Here is a 26,615-nt window from a genome sequence, read left to right as displayed (position 1 = left end):
CTCTTGATACGGGGGGGGGGGCAAGCGGGTAAGACTCTATGATGGGTAGAGTTATTCTGTCTATAGTTACCTTGCCCTGGGGGTGATGGAACGCTACAATTATGCATCATAATCAGTGTTGTAATGTTCAAATCAGCAGAACTATTGACTGATGTGTTTCCGCTGGGTGAAGAGACACCCTTGGTAATTTGAATCAAAGCAGCCAGGATGATCCCAGTGCCCATTGCACTGCCACTCATAGGATCCAACCAATTAGCTAATGTGGCCCTACGCAACCAAACACAGGGCAGGGAAGAGTTCTTAACAGTAAAACATAAGGTATGCGACAGAGAAAAGTTAGTGGCAGCATACCGTTGGGGCACTTCTCCATTTGGCACTTTACAGGGAACATCATGCAAACAGGAGGTGGAGAAAAAGGTTGGCAAAACAGTAGAATTGCTATGAACTGGCATGGGTACTGGCCAGGATCTGGCAATAGCCCACAAGATGAGTGAATCAACCTGGATTACCATTCCCAGTAACAGAAGGGTTCGTAGTCTCATCTTCAGGAAGAGCAGAAGGCAATCTTTGAGTCAAGCGCTCAGGTACCCAAATTGGATTTTCTTGATTCTGCGGAAAAACACAAACAGCTCCCCTAGATCTCGAAATCACGGGCCATTCACCAGTTAATACATCCTTCCACTTTACTTCTGCATTAGTCATAGGTGTAGTAGCAGCATGGCGATCTGCGGCAGAGCGGCTATGTGCATCCAAAATTAAGAAATTTAGAGTAAAAAGAGCTAAAGAAAGTTGTTCTTTTGGTGTTCGGCCGCTGGCAATTCCCTCTTTTTGTTTTTGTATAAGCTCTTTTAAGGTACGATGCGCTCTTTCTACAATTCCTTGACCCTGGGGATTGTATGGTAATCCTGTAGTATGACCGACCTGCATTGTCTGGCAAAATGCCTGAAAGGACTTTGCTGTGTAGGCAGGCCCGTTGTCTGTCTTGAGACTATCAGGCTTTCCTCAGGCTGCCCATGCCTCTAAGCAATGACTAATGGCATTACGAGCCTTTTCACCAGTCATCAGAGTACCATGTATAATACTGGAACAGGTATCAACAGAAACATGAGCATATTTTAAATTTCCAAATTGAGATATGTGTGTGACATCCATCTGCCAAAGTTTTAGCGGGATCAGACTGCGAGGCTTAATCCCCATATGAGGAGGGTGGTGAAATTGAACACAATTCTGGCAACGTAACACCACATCATGAGCTGTAGCCCTAGAGATGTTAAATTTTTGTTGAAGAGTAAAGGCAGGAACATGAAACTTTTGATGAAATTCCCTAGCGAGATCAACCGGAGCAGCATGAAAAATAAACTCTACGAGTACTAGCGTCCACCAGGGTGTTGTTACTGGTCATGGGACCAGGCAAATTAGTATGGGCTCGAATATGTTGTATGAAAAATTTATTTTTTCTGGCCCAAATCAATTTTTGTAATTCTAAAAGAATTTGACATATGGTACTACTCGACCGAATTGGCCCTGCAATTTCAAGTGAGAGCACAGCATTAACTACATAAGCAGAGTCAGAATTTAAATGAAAAGAATCATGAAATCTTTTAAAAACTTTCAATACAATTTTACATTCTGTAATTTGGGGGGGGGTGTGCCTGAACTGTATTGAATTAAGACTGGTTCTTGAGAATCAACCATATAGGCACCTACACCTGTTTTGGAGCCATCTGTATAAATATCCAACGCTCCAGACAAAGGCTCTGAGGCAGTGACCTTAGGAAAAAATCACTGGATGTTCAATAAAAAAATTGTAGCAAAGGATCCTTAGGATAATGATTGTCAAACTCTCCATAAAAACTACAGCGTAACATGGCCCAATCATCTATCAAGGCACACAATGTTTCCATCTGAGGTGTAGTATATGGTATAATAATTTTCTTGGGTAAAATACCAAAATGCTGAATGCAAGATTTAACGCCTAACACAGCAAGCTGTGCAACGGCAGAAGGGTAATATTCAAGGGTCTTATTAGGAGAAATATGGGGATAAATCCAAAGAAGCGGTCCTTGTTGCCACAGCACTCCTATAGGCTTACGAAAGGTTCTCAGTATACACAAAAGGAGATCCTCCTTTTCCTTGTACCTTCTTTTTTTTTTTTTGGTTCTTTTTTTCGGAGCTGGGGACCGAACCCAGGGCCTTGCGCTTCCTAGGCAAGTGCTCTACCATTGAGCTAAATCCCCAACCCCTCCTTATACCTTCTTAGCATTGGCTTTTCCAGTCTTTCTTCTACTTTCCTCAAGGATAATCGTGCTTCCTTGGTTAAAGCATGGGGTGAAGTAAGCTGAGGATCCCCTTTCAGGATATCATAGAGTGGTTGCAAATCTACATTGGGCATTTTAATATAGGGTTGAATCCAATTTATGTTTCCTAGTAATTTCTGAAAGTCATTTAATGTTTTTAAATGATATTTTCCTAATTCTATTTTCCGAGGGGAAATACTATGATGAGTGATTTTAGTTCCTAGATACTCCCCTATTTGGCCCATTTGAACCTTTTCAGGTGCTATGAACAATTGATTGTTTTCAAGCACCTTAAGCACTTTCACATAGGCCACTTATAGGGTGCCACAATCTTTAGCTGAAAAAAATATCATCCATATAATGAATTATTCTTAATTTTGGGAATTGGTCACATACAGGCTGTAGGGCTTGTCCTACATAAAGCTGACACATAGTAGGGCTATTAGCCATACCTTGAGGCAAGACCACCCACTGATAGCGCTTATCAGCCTCTTCATTATTCATAGAGGGCAAAGTAAATGCAAATCGCACGCTATCTTGTGAAGCAAGAGGGATGGAAAAAAAAACAATCTTTAATATCAATAATATAATAGGCCAATCAGCAGGGATGCTGGAGAGTATGGGACCCATTATTTGCATCTGAGAATTGATAGCTCTTAAATCATGTAATAATCGCCATTTTCCTGATTTTTTTCTTAACAACAAATATGGGTGTATTCCAAGGTGATCTGGATGGTTTAATATGTCCTAATTGTAATTGTTCGAATACTAATTCGGCAGCAGCAATTAATTTTTCAGAAGATAGAGGCCATTGAGGAACCCATACAGGCTCTTCTGTTTTCCACGTAATGGGTATTCCCCCCTCAATGGCCCCTAGGAAAAACCCAGACCCGTCCTGTCTTGTTTTTGTTTCGACAGTACTGGGTCAACTCGTCCTTGTAAATTTTTTCCCAGACCCTTTCTAGGCACATAGCCCATTTCTGCCATCATATCCTTGACTTGCAGGGAGTAATCATTAGTCTAGATTTATCAAAACATCTCTGCCCCACAGTGTCACAGGAATGTCTATAACATAGGGAGTAATCTTTCCTGATCTCCCTTCTGTATCCTTCCATGTCAATTCTTTGGAGCTTATTAAAGGAGACATTTCGTACCCTAGACCACATAGGGCCTGAGATGATGTTTGCATAGGCCACCTAGGTGGCCAATCATGAGGAGAGATAATACTACGATCTGCTCCAGTGTCCAACAGGCCAAGGAATGATCGTCCCTCCACAGTCAATGTTAACATTGGACCATCACCCAGTTCCAATGAGATAAAGGCAAATCAGGAGCCTGTAGATCCTAAGCCCCTGTCCTCTCTGATTCTATTTTCAGGAGGAAAGCACTTATGCAAGCTAGGCAGAAGCAGCATTTGAGCGATTCTGTCTCCAGGGGAAATGGCAGTGATTCCCTTGGGGGAGGCTACCAGGACTTTTACTGTGCCTAAATAATCAGGGTCAATTACTCCGGGCACAATCTGTAAACCTTTCAGGGCAGAGGAGGAGCGTCCTAACAATAGCCCAACTGTATCTTTAGGGAGGGGTCCTCTAAAATCTGTGTCTACAGGCTGCACTCCCATTTGGGGGGTCAGTACGAGTCTGGTGGTGGAGTGAAGGTCCAGTCCTGTGGAGCCTTTAGTGGCTCTCCTCGGTCCTTAGGTGGCGAAGGAAAGGCCAAGGCCTCTGTTTGTCCTGTCCCCGTCTGTCGCCCTGCAGAGCCCCATATATTTGAGGGCCCTGGGGACGTGGGCCCCATTGTCCATTTTTTGGCCGTGCACCACCATATCCTATCGATAGGGGTCGGTCATCCAAGTCCTTCACAGATTGACACTCATTTGCCCAGTGGTTTCCCTTCTTACACCGTGGACATAGTCCAGGCTGCTTGGATCTATCTCTAATTTTCCCCTTACTCCTTTCAGGACACTGTCTTTGATAATGCCCTTTATGGCCACATTTGAAACAGATATCCATGGTGGTGGTTTTCCCTAACTGTACCACAGCTGCCGCTAGGCCAGCATTAGTCAATGGCCCTCCCATTTCCCTGCAGACTTTCATCCAAATTTCTAAACCTTTATGTTTGTATGGTGTTATAGCAGTCCTACATTCTTTTGTACATTGCTCATACACTAGCTGTTTAATGAGAGGCATGGCTGTATCAGGGTCTCTGAAGGTCTTGGTAGTGGCCTCTACCATGTGGGCTACAAAGTCTGAAAAAGGCTCTGTGGGCCCTTGCAAAACCTTGGTAAGGTTCCTGGAGACTGCACCCCTATTAGGCAGTGCTTTCCATGCTTTGATGGCTATTTCATTAATTTGGCTATAAACTTGTTCTGGATAACCAGTCTGGTCCAGAGCGAATCTCCCTAGACCCAATAGCATGTCAGCATCCCAATGTCTCTGAGGGTGTACTCCTGAGGCCAGATTAATGGTGGCCTGAGTATTAGCATATTTATAAAGGTAAGATTTCCAATCCAAGTATTGACCTGAGGAGAGGCAGGCTTTAGCCAGACTCCCACAACCCCCAGGGGTGAGGCAATATCTAGCAATAGCCTCAACTTGAGCCACAACAAAAGCTGCGCTGACCCCTTAGGTTCTGACAGATTCTGACATGATATCGATGCCCATTAGCATCCAGAAATACTGGAAAACTTAATCCCATCTCTTTCCACACCTCTGGGCAAAAGGAAGTACCTTTTGCAGGCTTCACCATGCTTTTATGTTGAGGGTTATACGGAGGTGCTGTTGGTATAACCGCTTTCTTGCCTAATTGTCTGCCTCGTTGCCACATGGCGTTAGCATGTGGCCAGTCTGGATCATATCTCTCTCTCTCATACCGAGCAGCCTCTTCTTCGAGATCAGCCTCATCATCCTCACTAAGCTCTGAATCATCTGACATTCCTAAGGTCAAGGCTTTTAAAGAGGGATATATCTTATTTGTTTCCTGGTTCTGATTATCCCCTTTTTCTATCTCTGCCTTCTCTCTGTTCCTTTTGTCTCCTTTTCTTTTCTTCCTTCGGGACCTTTTCTCCCTCCGACATACTTTCTTGTTGTTCTGCAAGGATTTTCTTACCTGTCCTAACGGCTTCCTCACATCGTCTATCCTCTAAGCAGGCATGGACTATTTGCCAAAGAGGTTTTGATCCGGGCTTAAGCTTGCCCTCTGTGGCTTCTTTATCCAGATCTTTTCCCAATTTGTCCCATGCTCGTAAGGTAAGAGATCCTGATACTATAAACCACGGAGCACAACAGTCGCATTCATCAAGAAAGCTTGACAGGATTTTCCCTTCGATTTTGAGCTAACACTGACTGAGGAGTTCCTGGAGAGCTGTCAGGAGTGGGCTGGGATGTGAGTTTCCCATACTCAATGCACTTATTTACGAGCGGTTTTATGAGCAGGGTGGGCTGGCCTGTTTTTTACACGCGACTTCGTAGCCTGGCACTAGCTGCCTATTCCCAGCAAATGCACTCATGTCCGGGACGGTGGCAATTCAAAAGAAAACAAATCCACCACACAAAGAAGAAAAGAAACAAAATTACAGGTCCTACCCACAAGGGATCAATTGGAGAAAACAACATTGCTGTAGTTCACAGACTTTATAGCCTCTATACCAAGGCTTTCATAGTCTCTGCTTTCCTCCAGAGAACTTTATCATCCCTTACCCGTGAACTTACCAATGTCACCGTCCTGGAACTGAAGAGTTCTGAATCCACGAGGATGTCCTCAGGTGTCCGTACGGACCACCAGTTGTTGCGCCCACCTCGGCCAGCAAGGAAGACACAACATGGTCAGATTCTTCTCAACAGCCTTTATTGCAGGACCACCTCATTGCTGATACCGGGGACCTTGAGCGGCAAAGGCGCTAGCCTTATATACATAACAGGCTGTGGTCGTGCTACTTGTCCTTCAGGGATAGGCGGAGCACGAATCACCTCATTAGCATGGTACCGCCCCGGCCAGATTGGCGCCAGGGGCAAACCCGTGCATGCACATTGGTGCCAGGGCAAACCCGCGCATGCGCAGTACTGTTGTTTACCACCAGACGGGACCGGATGTCGGTGCCATCTTTGTTTTACCTCGCCGCTCCCTACACATAATTACATACTAACCTTTTTATTTAAAATTCTAGATGGATAGACAACATTGAACAGCCTTCAGAAATTATCTCGAGAAGGAAGAGAATAGCTAGAGATATTTGAGAGCGGAGTGAAAGAGGTTCAAAACTGCCTATATAAACTCATTCATTTTATCAACTAAAATGTCTCCTACAGGTCTTATAACACAAAAAATAAACTTTTGGACTGGATTTATTTACACTATAAGGGACAGAATACATCAACTACTTCCCTTAGTATTCTCGTACAATTACTAAATCATGGGATGACCTGATGCTTGGATCATCATGGATGTGATACTCACTGCAGTCTGTTACCCCTAAACTCACAAATAAGTTTTAAATAATGTTACATACTCTATGGAGTTTTAGATTTTATTTGTAGATTACCACAGAAGGCTAGGAAGTAATTTTCCAGCTGGCATGATATAGGGTTCTCTTAATGTGATTTGGGTTAGTTATAGTAAATGTTGTCCAACCTCCCATTCCACAGGCAGATACTAAATTCATGGTTGGGTCATCTAATGCCATATGAGGGATTTGTGCTCTAGATTCTCACCATTCATGATTCTGTTAATACTTCTTTTTCTCACCCAAGAAATGCAACTGGCTGTTTTGATTCATCTATAATAGTTAATTTATAAATCCTTATATGTAATTTCAGATTCTGCTTATGTTGTAGGATTATTCCCAGCAACAAAAAATGATTTAATTCTATCTTACTTCTTCTTACACCCACTTTTAAGTGGGACTGAGCTTTTTTGTTAAACTTCACACAGTCTGTAAGTTATATCATGGGTATTCTGTACTTTTTGGATAATATCCATTTATTAGTGAGTATACACCATGTATGTCCTTTTGAACCTGGGTTACATCACTTAGGATGATATTGTCCAGTTCCATCTATTTGCCTGCAAAATTCATGATGTCCTCGTTTTTAATAGCTGAAAAGTATTCTATTGTAGAAATGAGCTTCATTTTTCTATATCCATTCGTCTGTTGAGGGACATCTGGGTTGTTTCCATCTTCTGGCTATTATAAGTAAGGTTGCTATGAACATAGTGGAGCATGTGTCCTTGTGGTATGGTGAACCATCTTTTGGGTATATGCCAAGGAACAGTATAGCTGGGTCTTTGGGTTGAACTATTTCCAATTTTTTCAGGATATTCCAGATCAATTTCCAGAGTGGTTGTACCAGCTTGCAGTCCCATCATCAATGGAGGAGTGTTTCTATTGCTCCACAACCTCACCAGCTTGTGCTGTCCCTTGATTTTTTGATCTTAGTCATTCTGATTTGTGTGAGGTGGAATCTCAGGGTTGTTTTGATTTACATTTCCCTGGTGAATAAGGATGTTGAACATTTCTTTAGGCACTTCTATGCCATTTAAGATTCCACAGTTGAGAATTCTCTGTTTAGCTCTGTAGCCCATTTTTTTAAATTGGATTATTTGCTTTTTGGAGTCTAACTTCTTAAGTTCTTTATATATTTTGGATATTAGCCCTCTATCAGATGTAGGGTTAGTGATGTATTTTACTCCCCATCCATTGGTTGCTTTTTATCATATTGGCACTATCATTTCCTTTACAGAAGCTTTTCCATTTCACGAGGTTCCTCCCATTTGTCAGTTGTTGGGTCTTAGTACCTGAGCCATTAGTGTTCTATTCAGAAATCTTTCCCCTGTGCAAATGAATTCGAGGCTATTTCCCACTTTCTCTTCTATTAGATTCTGAGTATCTGATTTTATGTTTAAGTCCACATGGACCTGAAATTTGTACAAGGTGACAGATATGGATCAATTTGCACTCTTCTATATGCAGCCAGCCTGTTAGACCAGCACGATTTGTTGAAGATGCTTCCCCTGTGCCCCACTGCGTAATTTTGTCTTCTTTGTCAAATAATAAGTGTTCATAGGTGTGTGGGCCTTTAATTTTATTCCATTGATCAACCTGTCTGTCTTTGTACTAATACCATGCAGTTTTTATCACTATTGCTCTGTAATACAGCTTGAGTTCAGGGATGGTGCTTCCCCCAGAAGGTCTTTTATTGCTGAGAATAGTTTTTGCTATCCTGGGTTTTTTGTTTTTCCATATGAAGTTGGAATTGTTCTTTCCAGGTCTGAAAAATTGTGTTGGCATTTTGATGGAGATTGTATTGAATCTGTAGATTGCTTTTGGAAAGATGGCCATTTTTACTGTGTTAATCCTACGTATCCATGAGCATGGGAGACTTTTTTTCATCTTTTGTGGTTTTCAGTTTCTTTTTTCAGAGACTTGAAGTTCTTGTCATACAGATCTTTCACTTGCTTGTTTAGAGTTACACAGGGTTATTTTATATTTTTTGTGGCCACCCAGAAGGGTTTTGTTTCCCTAATTTTGTTTTTAGGCCATTCATCATGTGTATAAAGGAAGGCTACTGATTTGCTTGAGTTAATTTTATATCCAGCCACTTTGCTGAAGTTGTTTATCAGCTACAAGAGTTCTCTGGTAGAGGTTTTGGGTTTGCTTATGTATATCATCATATCATTTACAAATAGTGATACCTTGACTTCTTCCTTTCCAATTTGCATCTCCTTTATCCCCTTTTGTTGTCTAATTGCTCTAGCTAGTATTCTATTGAATAAATACAGAGATAGTGGGCAGTCTTCTCTAGTCCCTGATTGTAATGGGATTGCTTCAAGTATCTCTCCATTAAATTTGATGTTGGCTGTTGGTTTGCTGTATGTTGCTTTTACTATGTTTCAGTATGGGCCATGAATTCCCTGTTCTCTCCAAGACTTTTAGCATGAAGGGGAGTTGTATTTTGTCAAAGGGTTTTTCAGATAATCATGTGAATTATTTCTTTGTGTTTGTTTATATAGTGGATTATGTTGATGGATTTTCATATATCAAACCATCCCTCCATCCCTGGGATGAAGTCTGCTTGAGTGTGATGAATGATTTTTTGATGTGTTCTTGGATTTGGTTTGTGAGAATTTTATTGACTATTTTTGCATCAATATTCATCAGCAAAATTGGTCTGAAGTTCCCTTTCTTTGTTGGGTCTTTGTGTGGTTTATGTATCAGAGCCAATGTGGTTTCATAAAATGAAGTAGGTAGTGTTTCTTCTGTTCCTATTTTGTGGACTAGTTTGAGGAATTTTGGTATTAGCTCTTTAGTATATATTTACATTAATACATTTTTATTTATTAATTTGCTTATTTTTACATTCCAGATTTTATTCCCTTCCCAGTCCACCCCCCCACAGTTCAACATCCCATCCCTTCTCCCTGCTCACCCCACTCCCATCCCCATCTCCATAAGGATGTCCCCACCCCATCCACCTCACCAGACCTTTAAACTTCTTGGGCCCTCCAGTCTCTTGAGGGTTAGGTACATCTTTTCTGACTGAACACAGACCCGGGATTCCTATGCTGTATATGTGTTGGAGGATTCATCTTAGCAAGTGTATGCTGCCTGATTGGTGATCCAGTGTCTGATCCAGTGCCTGAAAGATCTCAGGGGTCCAGGTTAATCGAGACTGCTGGTTTTCCTACAGGGTTGCCCTCCTCCTCAGGTTCCTCCAGCTTTCCCCTAACTCATTCATTGGTTGGGTATACATATCTGCATCTGACTCTTTCAACTCCTTGTTGGGTCTTTTGGAGAGCAGTCATGGTAGGTGTATTCAGGGCTTGCTGTGGTGGAAGAATTGGGTTCTGAGGATGCTCATGTATATTCGCTTCTGTTGCTTATGGTCTTGCACTTGCCTATAGCTATCTAGCTCAACTCTTGGAATCCATAGGTTACCAACTCTTACACACTCTCCTCTGACCTCTACACTATGGAATAGGCATTTCCTACCCTGCAGCATTAGTGTTCTCTCTCTCTCTCTCTCTCTCTCTCTCTCTCTTTCTCCCTCTCTCTCTCTCTCTCTCTCTCACACACACACAGTAAACAAATACACCAATGCATTTTTTCAGATGTAAAAATATCAAGTTCTTATCCATGTGTTTTGTAATGACAAAACTACTCTTCTGTCAGGACTAATTATTTTCATACACAAACACCAAAGTACCATATTTAAATGAATTATTTGTTTACAATTTAGGAAGGATATACTCTTTTTTTTACATATATTTTCATACAGGATATCTCACAGTATTATAAACTGTCCCAAATTTGTAATATACCTAACTGTGCTAGAATTCATAGAATCCTTCTGCCTCATAATTCTAAGTGATAAAATTACATAAGTAAGCCAAGGTACTCAGTTTCTATCTCCTTAAAAGCAACAGATTAATAGCCAGAGGGAGGACCACTTTTATACATTATAATTTCTGTATTTTTAAAATGGATCCCAGAGTCCATTTTAATGTCTTTTTTGACAAGTATGGTGTTGTAAAATTGTGTGAGAAACAGAGGGATGTGCAGTGAGAGGCAACAAGATTAAGATATGAGAGAATCCAGGGGCTGAGGCTGAAGTTTAGTTTGTAGGCTGCTTGCCTAGGATACTTAGAGCCCTGGCTTCCATATTCAGTATGGTAAGAACCAGGTATAGTGGTTCACTCCTATTATCCAGCACTCAGGAAGCAGCAGCGAGAGGCTCAGGAATTTGAGCACATTCTCAGTTATACTGCTGAGTTTGAGGTCAACCAGGGTTACCTGAGTTCAGACGCTGTCGCAGAACAGACAAGAACAGCCAGTTGAAAAGAAAGACTGGAAACCTTGTCCCACCTGGATTCCATGAAACAAACCATACATGTAACAAAATTCCAGGATTCAGGAGACTGAGCAGGCATTATGTAAATAACTTATAAAGGATCAGGAGCTGTTTTACAGGGAAAAGCATACGTATTGTGAAAAGCCCAAGGCTGAGAGTCCAATGTTGTATTCCCTGATGTATCCTGGCATGTCCCAGTGTTCTATTTTTTATGCAAATAACTTGATGTCCAATCATGAAGAGCAAGGCACCGCAAGAAGAAAGATCCAGGCTCTGACCAGCACACCAGTACAATAAGAGATAGGGGTAGCCTATGGTCTAATGGGTTTCTACATCACATTCAAGAATGGGCAGCTCTAGAAACACCACCTCATGTGTTATTCCCTGCTGGGGAGTGCACAAGATGATAGGGATGCTTGTGCAGAGATTCTGTGCCAGAGAAGATCTCCTGCAGAAGAAGAGAAGTGAGGAGGCTGCAGGACCTGTGGTCTGTGTGTGAAGAAGCAGTTCCCTGGGATGACCTACTACCTACCTTACTAACTCTCTCTCTCTCTCTCTCTCTCTCTCTCTCTCTCTCTCTCTCTCTCTCTGCCCCACTGTCCCTTTGCTCCTGACACTCAGAATCCTCATTGGCCTTCCAACATTCTACATTCTTTCCAGGGCCTTCATTCATGCTATTTGCAGTACAGAATTGTCCCTCCATCTGTCCCTAAGGCTCCCTTCCTATATCTTCTGCTTGTTGCTGACATTATTTTGCTGTAGAAAGTCTCTCTTCCAAAGATTATTGGGAACATGACTAACGCAAGGCAATCGATGTGAGCACACATCCCAAGAGAACCAAAATAATAGATTGCTGGGTGCTAGACATGCTGCTGCTAGTGAGCACCTCTGACAGCTGGAGACTTCAGATACAGGGTACATTCAGTATTCAGACACTGAGTCTTAATGCTTCTCCTCACACCCTGGCATGCCACTGGTAATCTCCATGCCTGTTTTTCCCTAAGACACTCAACACTCATCTCTTCACTTAGTGATGACCATTCTTGTTTCTGCCCCAGCATGCCCTGGGGAACTGTGCTCTCATGTTCCCTTTTTTAGTTGCTTGGACATAAACAAGCTCGCAGAAATTCTCCTGCCTCTGTCTCTGCTGTGCCTGGATTAAATGTGTTCACCACCACTACCCGGCATTAAGGAAATGATCAAAGGGACTATTTGAAATTTATCTTTCAAAGTAGCCAACATTCTCTAACGCACAGCCATTAAAACCTTCCTTGTCTCTTTGGAATGTGAAGTTCTATATAGGCATCCCAGAAGTTTGACTGCATGAAGTTCAAGCACAGACAGGCTAAAATCAGGTAGACAAAAACACAAGGAGAATTCACTGAGGTTAAAAGTATTTCAGAGTCACATCTTTAAACATGGAGACACCAAACATCCTTTTTCTTCCCCTTGGTTTCCAATGAAAAGGAGGAGAATACAAGTATCTCTCCAGACATCAAACAAGTGGATCATCTGCTAAATTTGTTATTCTTTCTATGCCTCAGGGCAATAAGAAGAAGGTCTCATGGTTTTAGTGCAGCCAAACTTTCAAAGAATGGCTAATACCGTTGCTCCTCAAAATATTTCACAGAACAGGAATAGAAGGAACACTGCCAAACTTACTCTGTGAAAGCAGAGTTACCCTGATACCTAAACCACACAAATACTCCACAAAGAAAAAGAATTTCAGACCAATTTCTCTTATGAATATCAATGCAAAAATACTCAATAAAATCGTCGCAAACTGAGTACGAGAAGACATCATTTTTCATGATCAAGTAGGCTTCATCCCAGGGATGCAGGGATGGTTCTATATCGGAAAATCCATCCATGTAATCCACCCTATAAATAAACAAAGAAAAAGTCTTATGGTCATTTCATTAGATGCTGAAGAGGCCTTTGACAAGATACTACAGCCCTTCATGCTAAAATTCTTTGAAAGGTCAGTGATACAAGGTGCATAAAACATAATAAGAACAATATCTAACAAACCAGTATTAAATGGAGAGAAACTTAAAGCAATTCCACTAAAATTAGAGGCAAGACAAGACTGCCCATTATTCGATATAGTACGTGAAGTTCTAGGTAGAGCAATAAAATAACTAACAGTGATATAAAAAGTGTATAAATCAGAGAGAGGAAGGGACAGAATTTCTTGATATTCTCAGATAATGTGATAGCATATGTAAGTGACCCCCTAAATTCCACAAGATAACTCCTACAACTGATAAACACCTTCAGCAACATAGTTGGACACAAAATTAATGTACAGAAATCAGAGGCCCTCCTCTCTACAAATGATAAATGGACTGAGAAAGAAAGTATAGAAACAACACCCTTCACAATAGCCACGAATAACATAAAATATATTTGTGTAACTCTAACAAAGCAAACAAAACACCTGCATTCAAGTTCTTGAAGAAGGAAATGAAGAAAGATCTCAGAAGATGGAAAGATCTCCCATTCTCATGGATTGGTAGGATTAACATAGTGAAAATGTCCGTCTTACCAAAATCAATCTACACATTCAATGCAATTCGCACCAAAATTTGAACACAATTCTTTATAGACCTTGAGAGAGAAATTCCCAACTTCATGTGAAAAAAACAAACAAAAAAATTGGAATGCTAAAACAATCCTGAACAATAAAAGGACTCCTGGAGGGATGAACACCCCTGATCTCAAGCTGTACTACAGAACTATAGTGGTAAAAATTGCATGGTATAGGTATAGAAACAGACAGGTTGATCAGTGGAATCGAATTAAAGACCCAGAAATAAACTCACACATCAGGTCAGTCATCCTGTGGTACCCTCACAGCTGGAGCAGGTTCTGTCCCTGAACCTGTTGCCTGTTTGTGGAATTCATTTGCCTATCTAGGCTACCTGTCTTCCCTCAGTGGGAAAGGAGTCTAACCCTGTAGAGATGTGTCAGAATGCAGGGATTGGGGAGGGGGGGTCACCCTCTCAGAGGAGAAGGAGAGGGATTGTGTGAGGGAGAGACCAGGGGACAAGGTTTCAGAGGTAAAATAAGTACATAAATTTAAAAAAATGCTAGCAAATGGAAGAAAATACTAGGAAAACTGAAATATGGAAATGGTCTTAGATAGACTAAGATGGCTGGATGTTTCCTGAATAAAAACATCTAGAAAGCTTTTTGTTTTAAATAAAATTGTGAGTCAGTCATGTAAGAAACAAAGGATGAGAGTTTACGTTAATGGATTTTTAATAAGTGTATTGTAGTTTTGTTTTGTAACTCAGCCAGTTCCTCAATAATTGAGACTCGATTAACATATTTATTTAAGAAGCTTTAATGGCAAAATAACTGAGTAGTTATGATTCTGTTTTAATCTTCTCTACTAATGTGGCTACTTAACAGTCCAAATCCCAACACACTTGCATTTTATCTCATTCTCAACGTCTCTTCTGGACTCTCTCCCCCTGGGTAATCTCCACTTTCTCTTTCTCTCTCTCTCCCCCTCCCCTGGCTGGGATGAAATCCTGACCTATTCTCTCCCCTGCTCAGTAATTGGCTGGTAGGCTTTTACTCAAAAGTCAGAGAATAAATGGTGAGTGATACTTATGCAACAATGAGACAGGAGATACTTAGAATAAGGATTGAGATCAGATTTGGGGCCAGAGAAGTCAGCACTTGGATAATTCAAAGATTTAAATGACAAATAATAATACAAATGATACAAAATCTTCCCACAGGGCACAAAAGCATCATGTCTACATTTCCCCCTTTAGTTAATAAAAGGCTTTCTGTTTGGAAACTTTGGATATATAGTCTATATTGGTTCTTTAATCTATTCTCTTGGTGAGTTTAAATTCCTTGTTTATAATTCTTTACTATAACTTGCATAGACCTTATACTTTTTCTTAAATCCTAAACACTTTAGCGGTATGCGGGAGACTATAATTGTCTAATGTTCAACCCCATCAGACACCTGAAAAGGAATAATTATTACCTGAGTATGTACAAAGTGTAAGCAGCTTCCAAAGATAAAGAAAGGAGAAAAAAAGCTAACAGCCTGAACAGTTTCATCATTACCAGAGCTCAATGATCCCAAAAGGGTTTTCAGAGCTCTGATCTTTGAGCTAAGTGATTCTAGGAGCTGTGGGAAGGAGGGAAGTTAAAAGTTGTAGTGATAGCTTGTTTGGAGGAAAATCCCCATGCCCCACAGAACAGAATCTCTGGCCTGACATTCCAAGGAGAACTGGCCAAGATCAAGGATTATTGAATCGACTAGCACTAAATAGGTACTACCCCCTCATGTACTTCCTTGATTCAACACAGGACATAGTGCTGACATCTTAAATGAGCTTAAAGAAAACAGTGTTTAAAGAAAACAAGAAAGAATATATGTTAAAACATAAAATATGAGTATTTTCCATCAAGTACTATTAATATTGTTTTTGTATTGAGAAATTCAAATATTTTTTACCTCCCTACCCAATAAAACCTTAGTTTCCTCAAAGATCCACTTGTTTCTGGTAGGAGTTTAATGGGCTGGAGCAGGGCCTCTTTTCCCTTCCTTCCTCATATCTGATACAGCAATTCTTCCTAGACTTTCCAAATGAGTAAGACTGAGGTGAGGTCCAAGGCAAAGGGGAAATGATACAGCCACCACCTTCCTTAGAAGAAAAACCAATGGAGCCTCTGCTTAGGGCAGGAACATAGCCTCGAGATGACGAGTAAAATGTTCCTTTTCCAGACACTAAAATGGCAGTGCTGGCCCCTTTCTTGGCCACCCTGAAGTTACTTCTAATATGACCACATAGAAAACAACTTTAATGATTTAACACCTATCTCCTGCCATTTATTTCTGGGAGCCAATCCAAGACTTTCTCAGAGGTGCTTGCCCAAGGGCCAACTTGGCAAGGTCTGTTTTGGTGCTTGAGGAGGTCTTGAAGGACTCAAGGGAACCTAGCTCTTTGGCCTTTGGTTATCAGTCCCAAGGCCACCTGTGTTCAGTCTGAGGCATCCTGTATTCTTGTCAGCATTGCTGAATTGGTTTCTGCGGATTTTGTCTGATTCTCCTCTGCAAACATTGTGTCAGACCTGCACTTCTTTTTTTTTTCTAGTTAGAAACATTTTATTTAAATGTGTTGAATAAAAATCTACATTTCCAGACCATAAGATGTTAATACATTCATCAAAAACATTATTTACTGCTGTGAATTTTACAGAGGAATAATCCAGATCCATTTTGATTTGATGGTTGATGAACCTTCCTAGGTTACACTTTACAGACCCAACAATTCCCTTATAATAATGTAAACAAAATAACAGTTCCCTAACGGGTGAACTTGAGAACTTCAGTCCATTCTTTCTGGACTTGTACTTCTGTGTGGACTTCCTGCTGGGGAACGACTTCTTTTAGGAGATGGAGATCTGGATTTTGATCGGCTGCTTCTTGGTAGCGAAATAGACCTGTATTTTGATCTCGACCTTGGACGGGATTGGAAATACCTGGATCCTGTTATAGAACCAGCCCTAGATCTTCTGAGTGAAGCTGCTCTTGATCTACAAAGAGACAAGGTTCTTGATCGTCTAGGAGATTCTGATCTTGACCTCCTTCCGCCTCTTCTGGTGCGTGAGCGAGAGTATCGCCTTCCCTGGATTGGGAATGTGACCTAGATCGTGACCTGCTTCTTCTTTGTGGGCTATAGCGATGACAGTCATAAGCATAATGTCCCTTTTCACCACACTCATAGCATCTATCATTAGGATTAAAGGGACGATGGGCAGGTGGCCTATCAAAACGAGATCTCCGAGGCATGACTGTTGATAATTCAACCCTCACTCCAGAACCACAAATCACTTTCCCATCCAACCCTCTCACTAAATCCTCTGCATCTCTAGGGTCTTCAAATTCCACAAAGGCAAATCCTGGAGGATTTCTGGCAATCCATACAGTTCTTAAGGACCCATAGTAACTGAGTGCCCTTTCTAACTCTCCTTTACCAGCGCCAGTTCCCAGGTTTCCAACATATACCTTGGTTTATCCTCCATACCACCCATAACCTGACATGATGGCCGACCTGTGTACTCAGCTCTAACTTGTAATGCTCGCAGTGCAAGTAGCACGGAAGCTGCTGCACAATCTCATCTGCCAGCGATCCCGGAGGCACTACCCAGACCTGCACGTCTTAATGAACTTGTCTGGCAGGAGCCATCATCATCTCATACTGATAACTTCCTGGCCAGAATCGTTGCCATAGACCAAGCTGGTTTGAATTACTGATGCCCTGTCTTTACTTCACAAACGGGTCACATTATCAGTGTCACCACAGAAGGCTGGGGAAGTGTTGCTGTTTGCTCAACGATGTGCAGCTGAGAGAGGTGTTTGCAGTGTATGGTGTGCCTTATTGAAATTGCTGGTGCCTGGTGAATATCCATTTGGTGGTTTAAATTTGAGTTGAATGGAATGGGCTTTCTTTCAGTTGTGAGGCAGGAGGATTAATCCCTACACATTGTTTAATGATCTGCATATACTGGAGACCCTTTGTCTATATGAAGGAGAAGTTGCTACTGAAAGACCCCCCAGAGAGGGGAGACCCTCAGTTAAGTCTTGGGATGAAGAGACCCCTCAGGAACTCAGGAGAGACTGTCAATGCTGTAATTACAAGAGGTTTATCGAGAGGAACCAGTGAACTGGGGTCGAGACTTGTATCCCAGGCAGTGCTAGAGCAGTTCCACCCCAGTAGCTGGGAGAAGGGGTATTTAAAGAAGAAGCCACAACTCAAGGGGGTAGGGATGGCATCATTGGAAAATTTGGGAATACCAGTGAAAAATCACAAGGAGAAGCTTCCTGTTTCTCAAGATTGTTCTTTAAGGTTTTAATCTAACTTTATGGTCAGCTAGTTCCTGGGAGAGAGTTGCCTAACCTGCTGGTGTAATTACTCATTCTGTGGTCAGCTAGTTCCTGGAAAATGCAGTTCCAGGGCCCGACCATTTTCTTTCTTCTGCTCTAAACTTTTGTCTGGGGGGGAGCAACCTTAAAACTTCTAGCCTTCACTACTAAGTGCAGGGTTGACTTTGCAGTCCAGGTGAAAGTTATGCAATGCCAGTCTCCACTCTGTGCCTGGGGTGGAATGTAGGGCTGTGCTGTGTTCCTTCACAGCACTCTGTCTCTAAGGGAGCTGCTCCTGTCACTCAAGCCTCACTCGCTAATCAGGGCCTCGAGGCGGAACATCAGTCGGAATAGAGGCGGGAACTTCCGGTCTGCCTTGCCTCTGGTTGACTGAGGAAGTCTCTCCTCGGTCCGTGCTCTGTGCTGGGACCCTGCTTCCCACAGCTGTGAGAAGAGCGTGGATGAGGTCAGAATCCGCGCTATGGTGAGCGGGGCCGCCGTCCCCATGTGTGGAGGATCCGCGGGAGCCCGTGTGGGGTTGACCCGGGGTGCGGGAACCGGCGGCGACACGCAGTGCCCTGTGTTACTCCGTTTGTTCAGGAGGTTTGGTCCCGAATCAAACCTCTCATTGACTTAGTTCTCCTGGGCGCACAGCGTGGGAAGCGGGAGCTGTGCTTGGAAACCGTTCTGGGCTTGCTGCAGAGCTCGGGCACGCGCGGCCTTTATTGTCAGGGGAGACAGTGCTGACTGGCGGAGCTCTAGTTTGTCTGGTGTCTTCTAGAAGTTCTTCCCCTGGCCCTTGACATTGACGTGTAGGATCCGTCTGCAGTTAACTCTGCGCAGGTGTAAAGTCTGCCTTATTAACACAGTCGCATGTAGATGCCACGGGGGTCCAGTCACGCGTGCCAGGAAGGCCAGCCTCACTGTGGTCCCCTGTCATTGACCCAATATTAATTATGATTTTGTTCTGAGTGCTCTCTCATGTTCTGCTGATCTCTATTCTTTCTCAGCAGCACAGTCTTTATTGCAGGTGTAGGGGAGTTTTGAAGTTAGATGGTGTCACTGTGCTGTCTGTTCAGTCTTGTGTTGTTCATGTTTCTGTTCATGATGACCTTTTGTCATCGGTTTTCTGTTGTTCTTCGCAGAAATCGTTAGACTTTTTGGTTTTCGAGACAGGGTTTTTCTATATTCCTGGCTGTCCTGAAACTTTATTTGTATTGCAGGCTGAGAGCTACACCTGCCTCTGCCTCCTGAGTGCTGAGATTAAGGTTGTGCACCAGAACTGCCAAGAAGTCGTTAGATTTTTTTTTAAATTGGACTCTTTTGAATATATATCTAAATTTGCACTGAAGTAATATTGAGGCTCCTTGTTCAAAATTATTGAATCTTTCTCCGTTGACCAAGTTCCTTGATTCTTTTAATTAGAAAGTTATATAGTTTTGACTACATGTTTGTCATACTTTTATGTATTTCTCTGTATTAATACATATTTCTATGTTCTGCAACAGAATCTAAGGATAATTTTGTGCCAGCACAAATGTGTTCTGAACCAAACCCAGGTCTTCTGCAAGAGCAGTAAGTGGCTTTATCTGCTGAGCCATCTCTCCTGTCTTAAACTTGACAGATTTTCAAAAATTTACACATGTGCATGCATGTGCACGAGATGAAAACTGAGAATTAAAAGAATGTAGGTTTGCTTAGGAATCTGTCTTTGGGTCTTATAGGAGATGACTCTGTAGGTATGCTGGTCAGGTTTGGTTAGCTTGGAACAAGCTAGACAAACTGGCCTGTGGGCAAATGTATAGAGTATTCTCCTGATTAATGATTGATATAATATTCCCCATCCCAATGTGTTTGGTGCTGTTGTGGGCAGGTGGTCTTGGGTTGCATAAGAAAGCAATCTTAGCAAGCAGTGAGATCAGTAAAGTTCTATTTTTGTGAAGAGGCACCATGATCATAGCATCTCTTATTGAAGGAAATCATTTAATTAGGGCTTGCTTATAGTTTCAGAGGTTTGGTCCCCTAATGTCACAGTAGGGAGTATTTGGGACGTTGTCAGATGAGATGCTGGAGCAGTAGTTGAGAGTTTTAATCCAGATCATCAGCCACAGGTAGAGCCTGTGAGTTTGGCCTGAGCATTTGGAACTCCATAGCCCAGCCCAGTGACAGGCTTCTTCCAAGAAGGGCACACAAACTCCACAGCAACAAAGGTCCTAGCCCTTGTCAAGGAGCACCTCCCTAATGACCAGCATTTAAATCTATGAGCCTGTGGGCACCATTCTTATTGGAATTACTAGAGGCAGTGAGCACCATTAAGCAGGTTGACAGCATATGTGGAATGTATAAGCCTGCAGTGTGTAGTTACAGAAGTTTTTGCAAAATCTGTTAGCTAAAGCTGGAGACATCATTATAGCGAGATTTTTTATTTACTAAGCTCAATAAGTGCGTGGTGTCATTTTCTTTGGGAAGGCACATTAATTTGGAACAGCTTCACCTTCAGGCAAAAATTCAGAAAAATATTTTACAACAAGCTCTCTTATGTTGATTCAGGTTGCCTTCTTCAGCCACCAAGGCCTTGCTGCCTTTCTGAAACAACCTCCTCATTTCTTGGATTAAAGGTTTCTAGCACCACACCGTTCTAAAAATACTAATTTGAATCATGTAGTGGGCTGGTCATATCAGTAACAAGATAGAGATTTGTGTGTTTCTTTCTTGAAACTAGAATAGAAGGAATAGTTTACTGGGTAAACTGCAGGAGGAAACAGAAGGCAGTAGCTGATTACAGGTTAAGTTTCAGTTAGTTCTGCCTGCTGGTCTCCATTAGACAGTATGTCCTGATGTTTCCTATTTTCTTTTTGTTGTTATATTTTTGTGACTCTCTTCTTATGCCTTAGTTGAAAGATTACTCTCTTGCTTTTTCTAGGGTATAGCTTCCCTTCTTGTATTGGAGTTTTCCATCTATTATCCTTTGTCGGGATGGATTAGTGGAAAGATACTGTGTACATTTCAGTCTTGCCTTAGTCTAATTCATTCTTACTTTATTGGAAAGGACATATGTATTCTAAGTCATTGTATGTTGGGAACATATAATTTGATTTTTGTTTTTACAAAAAGATCTTGCCTTTAGTTTCTGAAGAAACTTTGGCCATTGGAACAGTGTTGGAACTGTTTTACAATGTGAAGATCTTTGAAGTGGACTAAATATGTTTTGTTAATGCAAAATATGTCTGGGATGGGCTCTGCCCAGGAGCATGTCATGGCCTGTGTTGAAATGTGGTGGGTTGAATGAAAACTCGTCCAGGTGGATGGTGTATGTGAGCATTTGTCTCATGGTTGTGGCTTTCACTGGAGTGCTTACGGAACCTTGAGGAGGAGGATCCTTTCTGGAGGAAGTTAGTCTCTGGGGAAGGCTTTCAGTGCTTATTCCCTTGCACACTTCGTCGTCTTTTACATCTTCATTTGGTTCAAACTGAGCCCCATGTTTCCTTCTCGTGCACCCACACCATCTCCACCATTCCAGACCCCATCCCTGAAAAGTGCAGTATAAAACAGAAGCAGCTGCTTCTTCTCAATAAGCGGATTTTGTAGATTATGTTTTCATTTGATATTTTGGCTGATGGAGTAGGTTTTGTACCTGTCAAGCGGTTCCTCTTGTGCTGGACTTAACTCACATCTTCACTTTGGAACTGCGGCAGAGGGTGCTGTTTGCCACTGGGACAGGACACATGCACATGCAGGAGCACATGCGTGTGTATGCATGTGTGCGTATGTGTGCGCGCACACACTCCTACACACACGCGTGTAAGTAGCACAGGCCATCTATTTGTCTGGTGCTCACTGAAGTCAAGGAGAGCCTTAGATTCTCTTGATCTGGAGTTATGAATGGCTGGGAACCTCAAAGCGAGTGTTGGGTATTGATCCAAGTCTTCTTCAAAAGCAACATGTACTCTTCTGTTCACCCATCTTTGTTGTCCATGCTCTTTGGCTTTGATTTTAGATCAACATTTATTCCCTAACATTTTTGCAAATTTGATATGTCAGTTCAGTAAATTAATAAAAATGCATTCATATAAAGGAGAATCATATTCTTTTACAGTTAAAATTGGGGCACTATAAGTTTTGATAGACGAGTATTGGACTGGAGTGAATGTTTAACTCTTTGGAGGAATTTTGAAAGAGCCCCTAAGTACTTTCTGTATTTTTTGGTTTGTTTTCTTGAGACGGTGTATCACTATTTAGCTCTGGCAGTCATGGAAATCAGTGCATAGACCAGTTCTGGCTGGAATCACTTGTGTCTTCCTCCTGAGACCTTCTATTAAAAGGTCCACCCCTTTTTGAAGATAGGGATTTTTTTTTTTGATACAGTTTTGCTAATGTATAATCAATAGGGTTGATTAGTTTTAGCGTCTCTCCGTATTACTTGTTAGTTGTCATTTCTCTGGCAGTGTCCTATGGAATTCAAAGAGGTGTGGTCCTCCTTTTCTGTTTCCTTCTAAGATCACACTGACTGCATTTTGAATTCTGTCATATGGAAAAAGTCTGTGACGCATGCAGAAGTCCATAAGTAGATTCTCAGTGAAGTGTACATGTGCAGTGTAGTCTCACCATTTCTATTATGTACTTCTATGGGGCGTTTTAGGCTGCAGTGACCTGTGAGGATGTGCACGTGAACTTCACCCATGAAGAGTGGGCTTTGCTGGATCCTTTCCAAAAGAGTCTCTACAAAGATGTGATGCTGGAGACCTACTGGAACCTCACTGCTATAGGTAAGAATGTGAGTTTCCTTCACTCTCTAAACAAGGGAACAAGCTTCTTTTTTTTTTTTTTTTTTTTTGGTGTACTCCTGTGGTTTACATTTTGATAAAGGAAGAACGTGGTGAATATCAGACATGGTTCTTAGGTACGCCACTAAAATTTGCACAGGATAATGTTCCATTCATTTACCTGAAGGAAAAATATCGTGATGTCCTTGTTTCTAATAGCTGCATAGTATTCCACTGTGTAAATGAACCATCATATTTTCTGCATCCATTCTTTGGTTGAGGTGACTAAGCCAGCTCAGTCAACAGGGTTGCAAGGGAGGAAGTGAGGATTAAAAAAGAAAAGACAATATTATAATATGGACCCCAGCTTATGCTGCAGCTGAAGTGGGTTTAATTTCTCTCAGTCTGCTTTTATATCATTCTGAGTACATACAAAGAATGAGGCCAGTCCTAAGGCATAAACAAAGTAGTGAAGGAACAAAGCATAAACACAGGTCCCGAGGTCACTGCTTCTAGGGCCTCATCAAGATGATCAAGATATAAGGAACACATTCCTTGGCTGTATTTTCTTGAGCCTGCTTCCTTGTCCTAGCCCAATGTCAAATATCCTCATCAAATTCCTAGAAGCAGCCCCAAGAGCTCTCCACATTGAGGGACATCTGGGATGTTTCCAGTTTCTGGCTTTTATGAATAGAGCTGCTATGAACATAGTGGACCATGTGTCCTTGGTATATGTTGGGGCATCTTTTGAGTATATGCCCAGGAGTGGTATAGCTGGGTCCTCAGATAGAACTTTCTCAATTTTCTGAGATATTGTCAGATTGATTTCTAGAGAGGTTATACAGGTTTTCACTTCCACCAGCAATGGAGGCTCCACATCCTTGCATGTGCTGTCGCTTGAGCTCTTGATCTTCGCCATTCTGACTCGTGTATGGAATCTCAGGGTCGTTTTGATTTGCATTTCCCTCATGACTAAAGATATTGAACATTTCCTTAAGTGCATCTCCACCATTTGAGGTTCCTCTCTTGAGAGTTCTCTGTGTAGCTCTGTTCCCCATTTTTTAATTGGGTTGTTTGGTTTGTTGGTGTCTAACTTCTTGAGTTCAGTGTAAACTTTGGATATTAGCCCTATGTTGGATGTAGGGTGAGAGATGATCTTTTCCCAATCTGTAGGCTGCCATTTTGTTCTTTTGACAGTGTCCTTTGCCTTACAGAAGCTTTTCCATTTCATGAGGTTCCATTTATCAATTCTTGATCTTAGAGCCTGAGCTATTGGTATTCTGTTTAGGAAATTGTTTTCTGTACCAATGTGTTCAAAGCTGTTGATCGATGTTGTTCATGGGTCATGTGGACGAGAGAGAAGTTCACCAATATGCTAAGCCTTCATTTTTCTATGGAGCAGAGGGATTCAGCTGAGGGAAGACTGACACCCAGCTAGCTTACTCCAGTTACTTTATTCAAACATCATAAAAGGGTAATTGGGGCTGGGAAAAGTTCTAGCTACCAAAATTATCTTGCCCTTGCTGCTCATGAGAGCAGGTGATCTACATAAATCTCAGTCCATTTTGACCATGGCTAGCCATAATAGTTAGGACTCGAGGTTTGCCAGGAATACGTGAAGAACAAGATTGGTGCCCTGTAAGTTCTCATGTAGCACCAATAGCAAATTCTCTAGAGAGAGAACATTTCTTCAACATCCAAACAGTCTCAAAACAATTTCTCAGCCTCTGTGGATTGACCCGAAGGCCTCGCTGAAACATTTCACTTAAAGCCAAATCCAAAGACTTTTCCATACATATGACTAAGCCGTCCTCCTTTTTGTTTTTAAGCAAAGTTGTTAGGGATATAATTATTATTGGAGAATTAAATAGTTGTGCAGTAAATATGGCCTTTTTTGTATCTAGTTGTGTAACCGTTTTATGCAAATAAATCGGCCTACATTTCAAAAATCCGTAAAGTTATCACTATAGAGCAGTATAAAAATCACGAAGGGAAGAAACTTATCAAAATGATTCCTAGGACCAAAGGAAGCGACAGCGTTGGTTAGACATTCTATAGCTTCCATCCCTGTTATTTTAGGCAGCTCCTTGGAAGACATTTCTGCAGTTTCTTGCTGCAAATCATAAAACATTTGAGAAGAATTAAAATGATCCTACAAATGCATTTTAACTTTTTCCCAGTCATATTTGTTATCATTCAATCTTAAAGGCATAATACAGTAATATCAGTCCAATCATATTTCAATTTCATTTGCTCTCTCAATGATTCTAATTGCTCTCCAATGAGTTTTACAGCTTGTCTCAGTTTACGTATTTCATCAGCTGTTTCCCTGTTCATCTTGCTTTGCTGAATTGAGGTGCATAAGAATGCATATGCCAGCATTAGTTTGAACTTCTTTATGAAGTGGAACTCCAAGTGCGGTAGCTGTTGTTGTTTAAATATCGGCCGGCACCCGAATAAACCAACACGGTTCCATGTGGAGAGATTTAATGGGAGAATGAGACAAAGGGAAGGGATGAAAGAAAGAAGAGAAAGAAAAAGAGGGCAGAAGCTATCTGCCTTTTATTTGGAATATGACATAACTGCTCTCAGGTGGACTTGGGAATTGAGCCAAAAGGTTTACTGGAAATGTATGGCCCTTGCCATGGCAACATTGACCAAATGGTGTTGCTGCTGAAGGCAATTCCTGATAGCAGCAGTAGCCATAGCAGTTAATGCGATGATTCTCAGGGCCACAACAGTTATCCATCCCACCATCCATGAGTTCTTAATATCCTTTCAGCCAGCCTCAGTACTAGCATCAGCACAGGTGAGTCCTGCCATGGTCTTGACAGCCTCACTGGCACCCAGACTGCTGGTCTTGCTCTGAGAATACATAAACTTTCAAAAGCATCATTTAAAGACACATTGGCATTGACACAGGTATGAAGTGTACAGCATGTTTAGATGATGCTGTAATCATTGCGGTGTGATTGCACAGGTCCATTCAGTACCAAATAAGGTAATGGCACAAGCCGTAAAAGGTATGACTTTAAAATAAAGGACAAATGAAAATTTTTTATTATTGAAGTTTAACTTTATGTTCTCACTTCAAGTGGATGAAATGTGCTTGCTAATTTCCGCAGATTAGTCTGAATAGAATTATCAAATCGTAGCAGAGGGCCTGACATCCCAACTCCATGCTTCTCCATGAAAGTGTCTAGAAGCAGAGACAAGCTCCACAGTTTTATTCATTGTCATATCAAGTCTGAGTGAGAATATAGTCAAGGATTTGAAGACCCTCAAGCATAAATGCTCTAACGCCTTCTCCTTGGGAGATAGTCACGAGCACCCAAGGATTCTCACCTGTGCAGTGGGCACCCTAATAATTGCAGTACACACTGTCATGCCTGTGTCAGTGGTCCCTGCCAATGTGTCCAATCAGATTCCTTGTTAGTTATCCATAAATGTGTCCAATCAGATTCCCTGTTAGTAATCCATAAATGTGTCCAATCAGATTCCTTGTTAGTAATCCATAAATGTGTCCAATCGGATTCCTTGTTAGTAATCCATAAATGTGTCCAATCAGATTCCTTGTTAGTAATCCATAAATGTGTCCAATCGGATTCCTTGTTAGTAATCCATAAATGTGTCCAATCGGATTCCTTGTTAGTAATCCATAAATGTGTCCAATCGGATTCCTTGTTAGTAATCCATAAATGTGTCCAATCAGATTCCTTGTTAGTAATCCATAAATGTGTCCAATCAGATTCCTTGTTAGTAATCCATAAATGTGTCCAATCAGATTCCTTGTTAGTAATCCATAAATGTG

General features: G+C 41.6%; 1 protein-coding gene and 1 pseudogene across 4 annotated transcripts in view; one reads left to right on the top strand and one right to left on the bottom strand.

Annotated features, from left to right (window-relative positions):
* Positions 1-16,491: 16,491 nt before the first annotated feature.
* Positions 16,492-17,219, bottom strand: Srsf7-ps6 (serine and arginine rich splicing factor 7, pseudogene 6; annotated as a pseudogene).
* A 1,200-nt stretch (positions 17,220-18,419) lies between these two features.
* Positions 18,420-26,615, top strand: part of Zfp790l3 (zinc finger protein 790 like 3) — a 23,745-nt gene continuing 15,549 nt past the window's right edge. For 3 of the 4 annotated variants that reach the window (XR_015625043.1, XR_015625044.1, XM_087559588.1), the window contains exons 1-2: positions 18,420-18,525; positions 22,681-22,807. Coding sequence is in view for 1 of the 4 variants with exons in the window: in XM_087559588.1 (XP_087415714.1) it covers positions 18,523-18,525; positions 22,681-22,807 (130 nt within the window). In the remaining 3 variants the exon portion in view is untranslated. The remainder of the gene's footprint in view (positions 18,526-22,680; positions 22,808-26,615) is intronic. The other variant, XR_015625045.1, reaches the window with a different exon arrangement.

Source organism: Rattus norvegicus, chromosome 7 (genome assembly GCF_021556685.1).
Source record: "Rattus norvegicus strain SHRSP/BbbUtx chromosome 7, alternate assembly SHRSP_T2T, whole genome shotgun sequence".
Lineage (NCBI taxonomy): Eukaryota > Metazoa > Chordata > Mammalia > Rodentia > Muridae > Rattus > Rattus norvegicus.
The sequence above is the reverse complement of the archived record's forward strand: the minus strand, read 5'-3'. Positions and strand labels throughout refer to the sequence as shown.